General features: G+C 56.2%; 1 protein-coding gene across 2 annotated transcripts in view; it reads left to right on the forward strand.

Annotated features, from left to right (window-relative positions):
• The window catches only part of Plch2 (phospholipase C eta 2), a 72,891-nt gene that overhangs the window by 34,827 nt on the left and 24,008 nt on the right, over positions 1–14,056 (forward strand). For both annotated transcript variants that reach the window (XM_085838527.1, XM_085838526.1), the window contains exons 2-4: positions 11,359–11,505; positions 13,326–13,588; positions 13,762–13,890. In XM_085838527.1, coding sequence (XP_085694653.1) covers positions 11,359–11,505; positions 13,326–13,588; positions 13,762–13,890 — 539 coding nt within the window. The remainder of the gene's footprint in view (positions 1–11,358; positions 11,506–13,325; positions 13,589–13,761; positions 13,891–14,056) is intronic.

A 14,056-nucleotide genomic window follows, 5' to 3' on the forward strand; every position in this document is an offset into this window, starting at 1 on the left:
CCTATAGTCTAGAACAGGGCTACTCTGAGTAGCAGTAGAGAAGGAGGCTGCCCCTTTAAGGGTACCAGGCAGCAGGGCCAAGGGCCTTTCCTGGCAGGACCCAGCTGGTACTACTGACTAAGGCTCTCCTCCCCCTTCACACCTGGGGCCCTGTGCAGCAGGAGGCTGTCACACCTTGGAGGTGGTAGTTCAGAGAGCCCAGAGGTGGCCCAAGTCCTCCCCACTTGATCTGTGATTGCCAATGGTCTGTTCTCCTGGATACCCACTAACTATCCCAGGTCCCCTCTAGGATGTGGGCCTAAAGCCTTATCACTTCTCCTGAGCTGGAGTGAGCAGGCTGGAGAATGGAGCTTTGCCCAGATGCTGTACACAGATCATGCAGGTCCCAGAAAGGTGAACCCAGGCTGAATCCAACCATGTCATTCCTCTACACTCAGTATCCTCCAAGACCTGCCCCAGGGCAGGTGACACAGGGGCCACTCCCTGTCATACCAACAGCCACCATTGTCCCCAAGACCCCACAAACCTGTGCAGCCAAGTAGCAAGGGCTGAACAGTGGAGGCAGACAGAGGAAACTTGGGTGAACACAGGGGTGGAGCTTTTACAGAACTAGCCCTGGCTCAGCCTCCCCTAGGCTAGACACCTCCAGTCAGGGAAAGCTGATGGACTGGCACCTTAAGCTCATTTTGGAGGTCTTGGGGGAGTGGTGATCAAAAGGGCCCTGTGGTCATCAGGAACAGCCAGGCTCATTTGTTTGTTCCATGAAGGTGCATAGCTACCCCTGTGGTAGGAGGGACTAGCTTTGAAAGAAAGGCCAGTATATCGAGTGGTCATTGAAGCCACTGTTGGAATTTAAAGTAGCCAGGACTGCCTCCCCTTCTGGCCCCTCAAAAGTGCTGGCTCAGTGCCCACATGAAACTCCCTCCTTGATTCATACTGATGCTTCTGGATAGCAGCCAAGGTGGGCCAGGAACCGGATAGCCAAGAGTTAAGGGCAGGCGGGGCTCCCGTGGGAGGGGCGGTCCCAGTGGCAGCAAGGCCTCATCCTGCCCCTCCCCTCTCCTGTCTTTCTTCGCTAGCAAGCAGCAGTAACAGCTAGCTAGCTAGCTAGCTAGCTAGCTACAGCAAGCTTTGAACCGGTATGGGCGCTGTGAGCGGGGCGCCTTGGATCAGGCTACAACTTTGGGGACACTGGGGACCAGCAAAGGGTCCCGGCCCCCTGGGGCCTTGCCGGTAACAGTGGGTCTGGTGCCTGTGGGCCATGGAAGAGCCTGGGCCCCCTGGTGGGCTTAGCCAGGACCAAGGTAAGGGCGAGTAGGAGGGTGTCTGGTAGAGGGTTGTGACTCTCCCTGCCCAGCTCAGATCTCAGGGCAAGTGCTGTGCTGTTCTTCATCTTAGGGTTCCTGGGAGAGCAGTCGGTGACCCCATTCCCTGCCAGCACAGTGTAGCACCCACCCCGTCTGGCATCTTAAGTAGATGTTACCTTGCACGAAGGCTCTGAGGTCCTGTTCTGCAGGGTGAGGTGTTCCTGTCCAGCAGCCACTGTTCCTGATTTCAAGTCCAACCCAGGGGGTGTCTGGAGGAGAGGTCCGGGGCTGTGAGGGGCTGTGGGCTGGCGGGAGAGAGGGGGCAACGTCCAGAAGTCTCGTCAGCACCACGGACAGAACCATCACAGCCTTCCTTCCTGGTTGCTCCGAGGTTCCCTGGAATTAAACTCCCTTGCTTAGATCTGCCCCACTTTCCTGTGTAGGGAACTGGCATTGCCCTGGGCAGACAGCACGGGCCAGCAGGGGTGCACGAGTCCTCCAGGCTGCCCGCAAGAGCAGAGCGAGGCGGTCGGGTGTGAGGAGAAGCCATTCTCTTGAGTTTTCTGAGCAGGCATCTTCAGTGGCGGGTATGGAAGAGAGTTTCCCCTGAGCTGGATCTCTGTCTGCCCCAACACAAAGCTTGGTCTGGGCCAGGGTGGGAGAGACTGAGAGGGAAAGGGACCTAATGTTATGGCCACAACAGGAGTGATTTGAGCTAGACATCAGGAAAAACTTCCTGATGAAAGCCCCGCGTTCCAAGGAGAGTAGGGTGTACCTTCTTGATTTGTTTGACTGGCTTATCCGGGACTGGTCTTATCTACCCTTGATTGACTTGGATGTTAAACTTGAAAGCCTGTGCGACCCCCACACTGAGGACCCCCACCCAAAGCCTGCGGGGAAGGGAAAAGACAGTGTGGGGGCCACCTACTGGGTCAACTTGCAAGCACTCAGAAACTCTGTAGAGTGCCATGCCACACCTGGCCTGCGTGACTGCACCACGCACAAATGCCTGCTCCTCCCCTCCTGTCCCTTCTTTCCTCCCAGCCTAAGGTGTCCTTTATGAGCTGGGGACAGCATGATCAAGGTGGTCAAGGCTATGGGGGCACACTCTGCTAAGCCCTTGTGGGACCCAATGGCATAGGGTTTGGAGATTACACCTTCCTGGCCTCAACCCCTATCCTAGTGTGGCAGTAGGGTTGGTTGACCTGAGGGACACCAGGCTGGCCTTCAGGGTGCCCATGGAGTCTTTACCCTGGATGGCTCCTGGGCTTGGGATACCTGCTTTGTTGAAGGGGCAGGGGCTGGAAGCTGCCACATAGCCCTGAGGCCCCAGGGTCTAGGGGACTGGACACACACGGAGTTTCTGACTGCTTGAAGGAAGAGCCCTGGTCTTAGGAGGAGAGGGGTGATGGTGGAAGGCCTCCAAGCCCATCTCCATCTTCTGGTGGCTCCAGGGGAGATGTGCAACGGCAGAGTCCTCACAGTCTCAGGATGCAGCTGAGGAAGAAGCAGATGGGTCGCAGTCCTGGGTCTGGGCCTCCATCTGCACCGCTAATGAGCTGATGACGAAGGTTCCCTAGCTCCTGGCACCTTCCCTAGAGAGTCAGGAAGCCCTTGCCCAGCAAAGCACCCCCCCTCTCAGAGCAGGTGTGGGTAGAGGGGCTTGTCCTGGGCCAGGGTCTGTGGCTCCAACTCAAAGAGAATTGGCTGGGGGGGAGGGCCTGGAGTAAGTAATGAGAGGAATGAGCCTGTTTATTCCTGGGAGTGTGCTTCCAGCAGAGCATGTGGGCTCATGGCTGGCTGGACAGACTTCCCGTGTGGAGAAGGGAAGGGGCAGGTGGGGGAGGTGAGCAACAGCTTCAAGATAGGGTGTTTGCTTAGGTTTTTGGGAAGTCATCCCCCTAGGTACAAGAGCCCTTTACTGGCCAGGTGACTTCCCTAAGCTGTGGGTGATAGCCTCAAGTGAATGAGGCAAGCTGTTGGGATAACTCAAGGGGCTACAAGCCTTGAGATCTCTTCCAGCTCTCCCCAGGAGGGCAGTCAGGTAAGCCTTTAGGTATGAAACAGTCCTGACTTGGAAGAACTGGCCAGTCCACCCTTGGAGGAGGCCCTCAGCTTGCAGCCCAGGGTCCCCAGAGGGCTGGGGCGTATCAGGACTCCAGGATGGTCAGGACACAGTCAGCCCTGCATCATCTGTGGCTTCACTTCCCACTGAAGCTCTTCCGGTTTCTAGCTTCCAGCCCTGTGATTGAGACGACTTAGGTCTTAGCAGCCCAGTTCTCAGAGGCAGCCCATGCTGTTTTGGGTTACCAGGGGTGACCCCAGGAAACATCGCAGGAAGGCCAGAACTAGCGAGAGCCTCACTCAGTCTCAACTGATACCAGGTAGGAAAGAAGCAGCTAACATAGAGACGTCCAATCCGGCAAGGGTTGGGACAGGTGTCTTCAACCTCAGGACACACACACACACACACACACACACACACACGATAGGGATAGGAAGTCACACTGGGAGTCAGCTCTGTGTGCAGAAAAGTGCTTTCCTCTGGGGTCACTGGCCGGTTCTCTGGCACCATGGGGCCCTTGTTGCTCAATGCTAGGTACTTAGTACTCATACCTCTTGTTTCTTGTCTCTGGCCCCTGCTTGAATCCATACCCAGAGGCCACCTACCCTGTCAACTGCTGCTATCTCTCCTTGTCTGGACTCCAGGGGAGACAGCAGGGCAGGTCTGGCTCTCATTATTAGTTGTGCTCTTGAGGGACATCCCCACCCAGATCTGATGGCTACAGCCTGATTCCAGTGACAGCGTCTACAATGGTGTCCTGGGCAGTGACTTTGGGGTCAGAATCTGTTCTAGACAGTGGCTGATCATTTGCCTTCTAAAGCCAAGCCCAAGTATGCATGGATGCTGACCAGGCCCTGCTGGAAGAGGAAGAGAGGGCAGCTATGCCCTCAGGGAAGTGAGTGGCTGGTGGCAAAGACAGGAACCCCCAGGGACACGGGAATGAGGACCACATGAGAGAGCGGAAGACTGAGAGATGGGTTATTAATAGAGTCTTCTTCCTAGCGGGGCTGTCGAATGTGATTGAAAACACTGCTGTGAGCTGAGCTGCTACCAGCTAGTAATAGCCAGGGATGCTGAGAGAGTTGAAAGGTGCTTGCTCTGCTCTGGAGGGACCCTGATTGTGGCCTTGGAGCCTAGAGGAGGCCCAGCTCTGCTGGAGATAGAGGAAAGCCAATGTTAAGACCTCTGTGGGCTAAAGGAACCAGGCCCCCATGGCCCCTGCAGGCATTTGGAGGCAGGATTGGAGGGACCTGGTTTAGGCCTGAACATGTATGAATATCTCTAAGTGAAAGCACCAGGCAGTGGATACTGCTGACCTTTGAGAGTGCCCTGTTTATTTGCTGCCACTGTGGCTGCAAAGGTGAGTTCCTGACCCCTGACCCCTTCACATACAGCTTAATGGCTTTGAACCTGGGTTCATCACTCCTCTTGGCTAATAGATCAGCAATAAGGCCCTGTGAGTTCACTCTCTGGGCTGGGTAGGGGTTAAGATCTTGAAGCTGGTACCACCAGCAGTCGACAGGCCAGGCTGCTACCCAATCACTGCGGTGCAGGGCCAGGTCCCAGAGCTGTGGGGACTTCTGAGAGAAGGTGACAGTTCAGGTCAGCTCATGGATGGACCAGTTCGCTAGCGTGGCGAGTGGACAGTGGATGGCCAGGCAGAATCCGTTTCTACCCTCTAGGCTGCCCCAGGCATCTGAACACGGGGCAGAACAAGGTCTGAGTGGCCTGTCTCAGTCCCCCTTTGGCCAACCCCACTGCTCAGCCAGGGTCAGGGCAACGTGATGGGTCGGGCCCCCCTCTCCCAGAACTTGCTTCCTCCTGCTAGAAGCTAGAGCTTGCATATCACGGGGCAGGCACTGCTGGAGGAAAAGGGCATATCCACCCAGCAGAGCAAGCCTGCTGTTCCATCCCCAGGACAGCCTCAGACCTGTTCAGATTGTTTCTACTTCCCTAGGTCCCGCCTTGGCTCAAGTGCCCCCAGGAGCAAGCACAGCCCCTTGGGTCTGGCTGGGGAGGGCAGGAACGAGCCGGCTCACACTCCCTGATACAGTAAAAATAGTTGGGGAGGAGGCGCCCAGACGTGCGGGGGGGATGCGTTGCTGTTCTCAGACGTTTAAATAAGCTTGGCCATATGTGTGTGGGCCTGTCCCTCCCCGCTGAGTGGCATGGGACCAGGGGCCAGGCTCATTCCGGTGGGTGCTGTGGAGCTGGGGCAGTATGGCATCTTCCTTCTTCCACCCTACCCTAGGCACCATCTAAGTGTCCGGGTGGCCTTCAGGTTGGGAAGCAGCCTGAGGAGGATCAAGGCTGTGGGGGAAGGGCTGGGGGAGCTTCATTCTCTAATGTCCTATGCTGCTGCTCTTTAGAGCCCTGCTCACTAGGTAACAGCTGCAAGTCCCGTCCTACCTGTGGGATAAAGGCCCTTGTACCCAAAGGTGCCCCCCGTGCGTGTGTTCATGCTTGGCAAGGCCTGTGGGTACTATTTGTAGGTTTATTGGGAGAGTAAATTGATTTTCCGGCTCTCCCCGGGGAGAGGCAAATCCACTGAATGGCTGTTGGTGTCTTGCTCACAGCAGCCATCAAGCTAGGTTACCCACTGTGTGAGGACAAGATCGATCTGCCTCACAGAAGTGAAATGGTACCAACACTGCCCACCTCTGGACGGCACGGCACGGGATCTTTCCCTTTCAGCAGCTGTCAGTGTCCATGGGCCCCGCTGAGACTGTGAGGCCATGCCTTACATCAGAAGGGGAGCTGAAGCACAGAGGTGACAAAGGACACCCAAGCTAGGGGAGCACCCGTGTCACAGCAGCTGCCTGGCCGGGCCACCATGGTCTGCAGCTATGAGGCCGAGCTGAGGGGAGTCGTGATGTCTTCCAGCTGGGCTCCCCTCTCCACCTGTGCTTCTAATGTGTGTATCTGAGCACCAGGACTTCTGGGCCTAGGCTGCAGCTGGCTGGGCTCTAGAGAGACTAACCCACTAATTCTAGTGTGGCCTGGGTGCATAGTTGCCTATAGCTCCCAGAGCAGACTAAGTGGCCGTGGCTCTTCTTGGTCATCCCCATCCATCCTGTCTCTTGTTTGTCTGGTTCTGGGTGAGGCTGAGACGGAGCAGAGGGGAGACCCTTGGGAGCAGACAACATTCTGTGGGGGAGCTGCGTGGGTCAATAATGGGGCAGGGGAAGTTAGGACAGAGGAGTCCAGGAGCTTCCTGTCCTGGGGGTGGGCAGCTGGGGGAGGGCGAGCCTCTTCTGGTAGGCAACCAAATGCACCTGTTCCTTTCCCACATAAGACTTTGTGGGGCTGATACCTGGTGTCAAGTCAGGGAGGTGACAGGCAACTCCTGCCTGAGCCACCTGGGTGAGGACCATGGGAGATGTCTTCACCTTTCTGGAAGCTGCACATCTTTGGCTCCCAGGGGATCCCTGAGATCTTCTGGGGGAGCAATGTTGTGAAGCAGGCTCTAGAGCCTGGTTGTGAAGGAGAGCAGATGAAGGGCACTCTGGGGCCCCAGAGTCCCTCTGTGACTTTAATATGAGGAGCTGACTACCGCTGGCCTCTGAGAGTGACCCAATCAACTACCAGACTGGACCTGGGTCCTAAGTATAGCCATGGGCTTCTGGGTGGCCCTGTATAGATGTGAGGTCCTGGAGGCATCAAAGGGAGGCAGGGTACTCCTTCCATCCATTACAGGTATCTCTTCTGGGAATGGCTGTCCTTCTCTCTGCGGCAGGGGTTGTGGGTGTACGTCTGAGCTTCCCACATGGCTTAGGTGGCCAGGTGGTCAAGTTCAGTCCAGCTGTTAGTGGGCTTGAGTCCTGTGTGGCCAGTTACCTGGGCTCTTAGTTGGACAAGCTGCCCATGGTAGCTTGCCCTCTGCTAGGCCCCTCAGCTAGGGTACTTGTTTGCTCAGTGGCTGAAGTGCCATGTCTTTTGCAGTATCAGAAGTGGGCAGGGTTACCTTGGTCCTCAGGACAGTGGAAGAGGCCTTACTGCTAGAGGCCTTACTGGTAGCCTGGTGTGAGGGAGGATTAGCTGGGCTTCTGCCAGCCTAGGATGCAGAGGATTATGGCCTGGGGCCACCAGAAGGGTCAGGGAGTCTGGAGTGCAGTGCTCGAGTCCTCCACTGGGGGCGCTGGTCCTTCTGGATCTGCTCCCCCTCTGAAGCCATCTGGGCAGCTAACTCCTGGAGGATGGTAGGAGACTGACTGGTGGATAGCTAAAGGCGGAGAGGGGGAGAGGGCAGAAGTAGCCAGCTCTGAGAGATTTGGGAAGCATGAGTGGCCCTAGACTGGGCTAGGCCAGACAAGGGAAGAGAAGGTGTGTCCAAAGGTAGGGTACCTAGAGAGAACAGGACATCTGGAAATTCTGGTATACAGTGGTGTGTGTGTGTGTGTGCATGCACGCGTGCGTGTCTGTGTGTTTGTGTGTGTGTCTTGTGTGTGTGTGTGTGTGTGTGTACCAAATGGGAAGTGCAGTGGCATGGTCACTGGAGGCCTAGGGAGGGCTGTAGGGATGTGGACAGCATAAATATCATCCAGGGTGAAGCATTAAGAATGCCTGTCCCATCTTGCCCAGCCTTAGCAGCCCACAGTTTTCCTGATACCTGGATTTAAAAAACAAAAACAACAACAAAGACCCCAGCTTTTATCCACTACTCATTGGGGATCCCGGGCTTCACCTACACAGGTGACCATGCCATCAGGTCAGGATCTCCTGTGGCCTGTCTCCCTGGGGAGCGCCAGGGCTGTGCTACTTCCTGTCCTGGTGGTAAATGGTTCCTTATGCTAATTTGTGGCAGAGAGGGCAGGCTGCCTGTCCACCTCCAGCCAGCAAGGCCTCTGGCCAAGGCTCCTAATTGGGTCCTGGGTTTGGCTGTGAGTTGATTATATTGGATCTGGCTCAGTGGGTCCTGATTCCTTCTGGCTGAGCTTCCTGTTGTTCAGGACACATGAACAGGCAGACCAGGGTCAAGAGGGTGGGCTGGGCAGGGGCACCCAGGCTACTTTGTGAAGCGGGGTGATGTGACTATTGGATGTGGAGCCCCCTGGCAAGGACACCCAGGATGAGCTGTCCCTTGCCAGAAACAGAAGCCTGGTTAGGGAGGAAGCTGGGGTGCCAATGATCCAGAGGCAGTGAAGCCAAGATGAAACCCCACCTCCCTTTCTTACCATCTCTCCTGCCTCTGCTTGCCCCGAGTAAACCATGCAAAGTTGAATGCAGTGATGAGCACGTCTTAGATGCTCAGTGGCCCCATAGGCTGGTGTGGAGTGGTGGCCGGTGTCCTAGCAGACAATCAGGGTCCTCTCTGGGTCAGGAGACTGTCATGAGAGATCTGGATACCTGGATATGTCCAGCCTTGGGTGCAGAGTGCAGTGATAATGTGCCCTGGGTAGTGGGATATCTCCACAGCTTTGGTTCTGTTGGGCATGGGGAGAAGGCAGCTGGGGGGTGGGGAAGGGCTGGGATTTGAAGTGGAATCTGCACAAGGCTCAGGGAACCTACATTCTCCTTCCCATACTGGATGTCAAAGTAGAAAGGTCTGTCCCATCTTGCCCAGCCTTAGCTGGCCCTTGCTCTGGCTTAGCTCTGGCCTCTAGCCAAAGGGGACTGGGTTCTTGGCCATTGGGATTTGGGACAGTATGCGTCTGCTTTTTTAGTCCCATCTGTGGACCAGCTCACTACCACACAGTGGGGATCAAGTTGGAAGTCCTTATACGTACAAGGATTTCAAGTAGCAGGAAGTGAGAGCTCAAAACAGAGACACAGATACCAGCTCTGGATGGGCAGGGTTAGGAAGACAGCCTCATGTAGGACCACAACTATAGACAGACAGACTCTCCTGGGGGGGGGGGGGGGCAGTGTCCTCACAGAGGCCCTCACTCCAGGTCTTGTAAACATTGTTTTATGTCCTAGGAGGGTCCCATACCTAACCTGTTACCTTGCCTCAGCCTCAAACATGAGTCTGAGTCTGGTGGCTCATGAAGCAGCCTGCTCTGAGCTGGCAGCTGGGCCCTCCCCTGGCCTAAATCCTTTGTCCAGCTGGGCTGAATCCAGCAGGATTATTGGGCGGATTGGCCAAGGATGGCAGGGTGAGGCTTGGCAGCTCCCCCACCCCTGGCATTCATCTTCTTCAAATAGGCCTGGAGGTTCTAGAGGATGGGCGGGCTGGCCTGGGGACCATCCAGGGCCGCAGGCAGCAGTTGGGCCAATGCCAGTGGGACCTGGGAACAGCCCTTGGGGGGCTTCAGTGGGCTCCAAGGAGGAAGACGAAGAGGTAGAGGAGAGAAGGGGATCCCTGAGGAGCCCCTGTGCCAGCTGACACCTCAGCTTGACCTGTCGCTGAGGGTCCCTTTTGGCTTTGGGAATTACGACTTGGATATGCCTGGTCCCCAGCCGTCTGCTGCCAGCCGGACCACAGGAGCCGTGGCTTGCCTGGCAGAGGTACTCCTCTGGGTTGGAGGGAGTGTGGTAGTGTCACCACGATGGCAGCTCAGCCTTGTAGGTAAGAATGGGCAAAAACCAAGTCCCTCCTAGGGACTGGCCAAGCCCTATGGGGCCATGGGATGCATAGCTTCCTACGGAAGTTAGGGCTGCCTCTGGGGCCTGGGATCCTTTCTTCTCCACACCAGCATCCCAATTCCTTTGCCTCTTCCTCTGGGATCTCCAGGCCCAGAAGCATTGCCTCTTTGCCCCCAGCCAGAGATCCTGTCCACCTCCTTAGCAGAGCTTGGAGGGTGGACTCCAAGTGGGAAGAAGGCAAGGCAGAGCTGGAGCCAGAAGCCCTGGTTGAATGTGCTGGGGGCATGGGGGTGGCTCATGTGGCTTCGGAGCTCTTTCTGAGGGGGGGGCCTTGGAATTTTGTGGGGCAACAATACCTTCAGTGTACTTACGGAGGCATGCAGGTGTAGACACAATGGTCTCTAGATGGTGTCAGAGAGGCCCTGTACTGTGAAGCAAAGGGCTGTTGGGTGGTCAGTAGAAGGGTTCAGTGTGTGGAGTGGCGGAGGCCCTGGTCAGGGATGCCTGATTCACTTGCTACTCCTTGCTCCAGCAGCAGAAGGTGCACATTCAGTGACTTAACTCTAGAACCACATCAGGGTTCTAGAGTAGTCTCTGTCCCCAAACGCTACCTCAAATGCACTAAGCAACCCACACTTGTGTCCCCACTGACTGTGTCCCCTAGAGAGCCCTATCTACCTTGACTTTCCACCCCATGCCTACAGTTCCCCTCTGCTTATGGCCAGTAAGAGCTTCCTTCAGAAAGCCACCTGACCTGGCACCACTGTGGTTTTCTGCACCTCCTGTCTGCTGATATTTCATTGTTGGCACTCAGGAGATTTGTCACCCTGGCTCCTGGGTTTCCTAGGCATAGATAGGCTTGGGTCTGGCCTAAAGTCCTTCCCCTGGGACAGAAGGCCTAGTTGACAAAGGAGGTGGCAGGTGGCTCAAGGGAAGAATAGGCTATGGACTTGAACCCAGCACCTCAGCCTCCCAGCTCTGTGCCTTCCTATAGGGTTTCTCGCTGACTTGGCTGCTCATGAGACAGGTGATGTTCCTGGTGATGCCACAGAAGGGTCAGTAGGCTGTCAGGAGTGGCCCATGGCACAGGCTAGCTGCCAGGTTTGGTGCATGGTGCCTGGGTCCACCTTGTGCCCAGTCTGGGAGCTCCCTGTGCAGTGGTCTGGGCTTTGGTTTCAGTCTCTGACTACTTGACAGTCTGAGCAAAGGCCACTTAGGATCTCAGTGGTTTCTTGGACTGGCCCATGTGTCAGGGGACAGGCCAGTGGCAATGTCTTCCCTGGTGCCTCAACCCACCTCCAGTGGGCCTGCGTCCAGCAGAGAAGGGGTAATAACCTGTCTGTCTCATGTTTGGACAGGACCACACAGGCCCTTGGGAGTGAGGTGAAATTACCAGGGCTCTCATAGCTTCTGTCTGTCTATCTATCTGTCTGTCTCTGTTGTGTGTCCACCTGTGTCTAGTGGAGCGATGCATGAGTGCCATGCAAGAGGGGACTCAGATGGTGAAGCTCCGTGGCAGCTCCAAGGGATTGGTCCGCTTCTACTACCTGGATGAGCACCGCTCCTGCCTCCGATGGCGTCCCTCACGCAAGAACGAGAAAGCCAAGAGTAAGTCAGCAACCCAGGGAAGGGGATGGGTAGGCACGAACCTGGGAACACAGGACAGGGAAGCCTCCAGAGTAGACAATGACACAGGGTTAAGACCCTGCTGAGATGCTGTGCTGGTCATCCCTAGACTTTAGTGGTCTGGGGTTTCTGCAGTGGGCTCTGGAACAAGGTCAGATGGCCCTTGCCCAGCTGAGTTCTGGGACTCCATGGAGACTGGATATCTTAGTGCATTGCCCCATATCAGCAGAGGGCAGAGAGGGATGAAGAGCTATAAGACCAGCCAAGGGGGGTGAGTCTGTCCTGAAACCACAGAAGCCTACACAGTCAGGAGCACTGAAGGCAGGCTGGGAGCCCAAGGCCCTGTGGGCCAGAGCATTTGATGTGGTTTGCAGGGGTCGTTCAGGTTGCATAGCTCTTGTGGAGTGGGGAGTCAGAGTTGGAGAGGATGAGTCGGGGGCCCCTCTCAGAGGGACACCAGAGTCTTACATGCTGTGAGAAGCAAAGTTCTAAGGTCCCTCTGGCTTTGCCAACAGCAGGACCAGGTGTGCCAGGGTAGGCTTCAGCCCAGCAGTTACCAAGGGTACCACTATGGAGTCCCAGGAGACAGTTGCTCTGATAGGACCCTGGAGGGACCATGTGAGAAAGAGTCCCAAGGTGAAGTCATCCTGGAGCAGGTGGCTTCTGCTGGCTCCTGGAACCAGTGTAGACTGGCTCTGCCTTGGGCCTGAGGGAGTTGCCTCAAGGCTACACAGACAGAGCCTGGTGCCTAGCCAGGAGCTGATCATCCAGGGGGAACCTTGACAAGGAGCTGGCAAAACAGTCTATTTCCTGGTAGCTGAGCATTGATGAGCCATGGAGCTCCCTCCCCACTCCCCGGGACCCTCCCCAAAGTAACTGGAAGAATGAACTGAGGAATAAGAATGGTTTCAGCTTTCCATCTTGACCACCCCTGGAGGCCCAGTGGGTACGGAACTCAGTGCAGAGAGGAATAGGTGAAATGTTGGTCCCTGGACCAAGCTGGAGCCCATCTCTTTGACTGCCACACTCATGCCAGGGAGCTTGAGAAAGGCAAAAGACAGAACAGGGGACGGTGCCCAGAAGGGAACACTGGCCACCTGTGGGCTGCATCTCTGTGAGGGGCTCCTACTGAGACATCGGGACAGAGTCTAAAGGCAGCAAGCGACTCATCCTCTCAGAGATGGATCTGAGCAGAGGGTCCCCTGAGCTGGTATGAGGAAGAGACTTCATCAGGACATGCTGGCACACCTGCCACCCAGCACACCTGTGAGTTGAGCTGCAGCTGCCGGCTACATACACCTGGCTTCTTGCCTGTAGTGCTGGACTTGTTACTGAAGCAGCCGCAGGATCTAGCCGTACCCGGTGCAGGTGCTCTTGGGAATGGAGAGATGAGCTGGTTAGAGTTTGACAGGTAGAGTGGGTCGCTCTTGACGTCTTAATGTGCACCAAAAGAAGCTCAATCCTGGGATAGCCAGGTGCCTGGACTGCCAAAGAGGACGAGTACCTCTCTCTTATTTTCCTTGGTGCCCATGTGTGTGTGCATGCATGTGTATTTTATCCCTAAAAGAGGAAGAGAAGGCCTGTAGTCAGCAGAGCAGGATGAGGGGGGTTAGCTAAGCATACTGGAGGGCAGAGGGGCATTAGGGGCCCCTCTGAGCATGGGCTCAGTGAGGAGGTGTTAAATTGAGGTGTCAGCCATTGAGAACAAGGCTGCAATCTGCTTAACTCAGGGTGTTCTGGGCCTAAAGAGTCGGGGGACACTTGGGTCACTGGTGACTCGGAATCCTCCGACTTGCCTGCAGTTTCCATCGACTCCATCCAGGAGGTGAGTGAGGGCCGGCAGTCTGAAATCTTCCAGCGCTACCCGGACAGCAGCTTCGACCCCAACTGCTGCTTCAGCATCTACCATGGCAGCCACAGAGAGTCGCTGGACTTGGTCTCACCCAGCGGTGAAGAGGCACGTACCTGGGTCACCGGCCTTCGCTACCTCATGGCTGGCATCAGCGATGAAGACAGCCTAGCCCGTCGCCAGCGTACCAGGGACCAATATCCTTGGGCTCCAGGGGTGGGGACAGACCCCACTCCACTCTCTGCCTGGGTAGGGTCTCCCAGTGAAGGGAAGATAAGAGGGGGTGCTTGGGCTGGGGAGGGACTCTTGCTCCTTGCCTCCTAGGCTGGAGGGAGGAGTAGGCCAGGTCAGGCCCATGGACCGTGTTGGCCCCTAACTCAGCCCCAAAGTGGCTGAAGCAGACGTTTGATGAGGCTGACAAAAACGGGGACGGCAGCCTGAGCATCAGTGAGGTTCTGCAGCTGCTACATAAACTCAACGTGAACCTGCCCCGGCAGAGGGTGAAGCAGATGTTCAGGGTGAGTGCTGAGCGAGCGTGGCAGCTTGAGTCCCCCGTGGGAACACCTTCCGGGGGCGACAGATGGGAAGCTGGGGGTGGCCATCCAGGCCTGAGCTGTGGGAAGTCACCACAGGGGGCATGGTCACCTCACAGGGTAGGTAGCCAGGGACTTTGGGGTGTCACTT

The sequence above is a fragment of the Mus caroli genome, unplaced genomic scaffold (assembly GCF_978045245.1).
Source record: "Mus caroli unplaced genomic scaffold, Mus_caroli_1 scaffold_6, whole genome shotgun sequence".
Classification (NCBI taxonomy): Eukaryota; Metazoa; Chordata; class Mammalia; order Rodentia; family Muridae; genus Mus; species Mus caroli.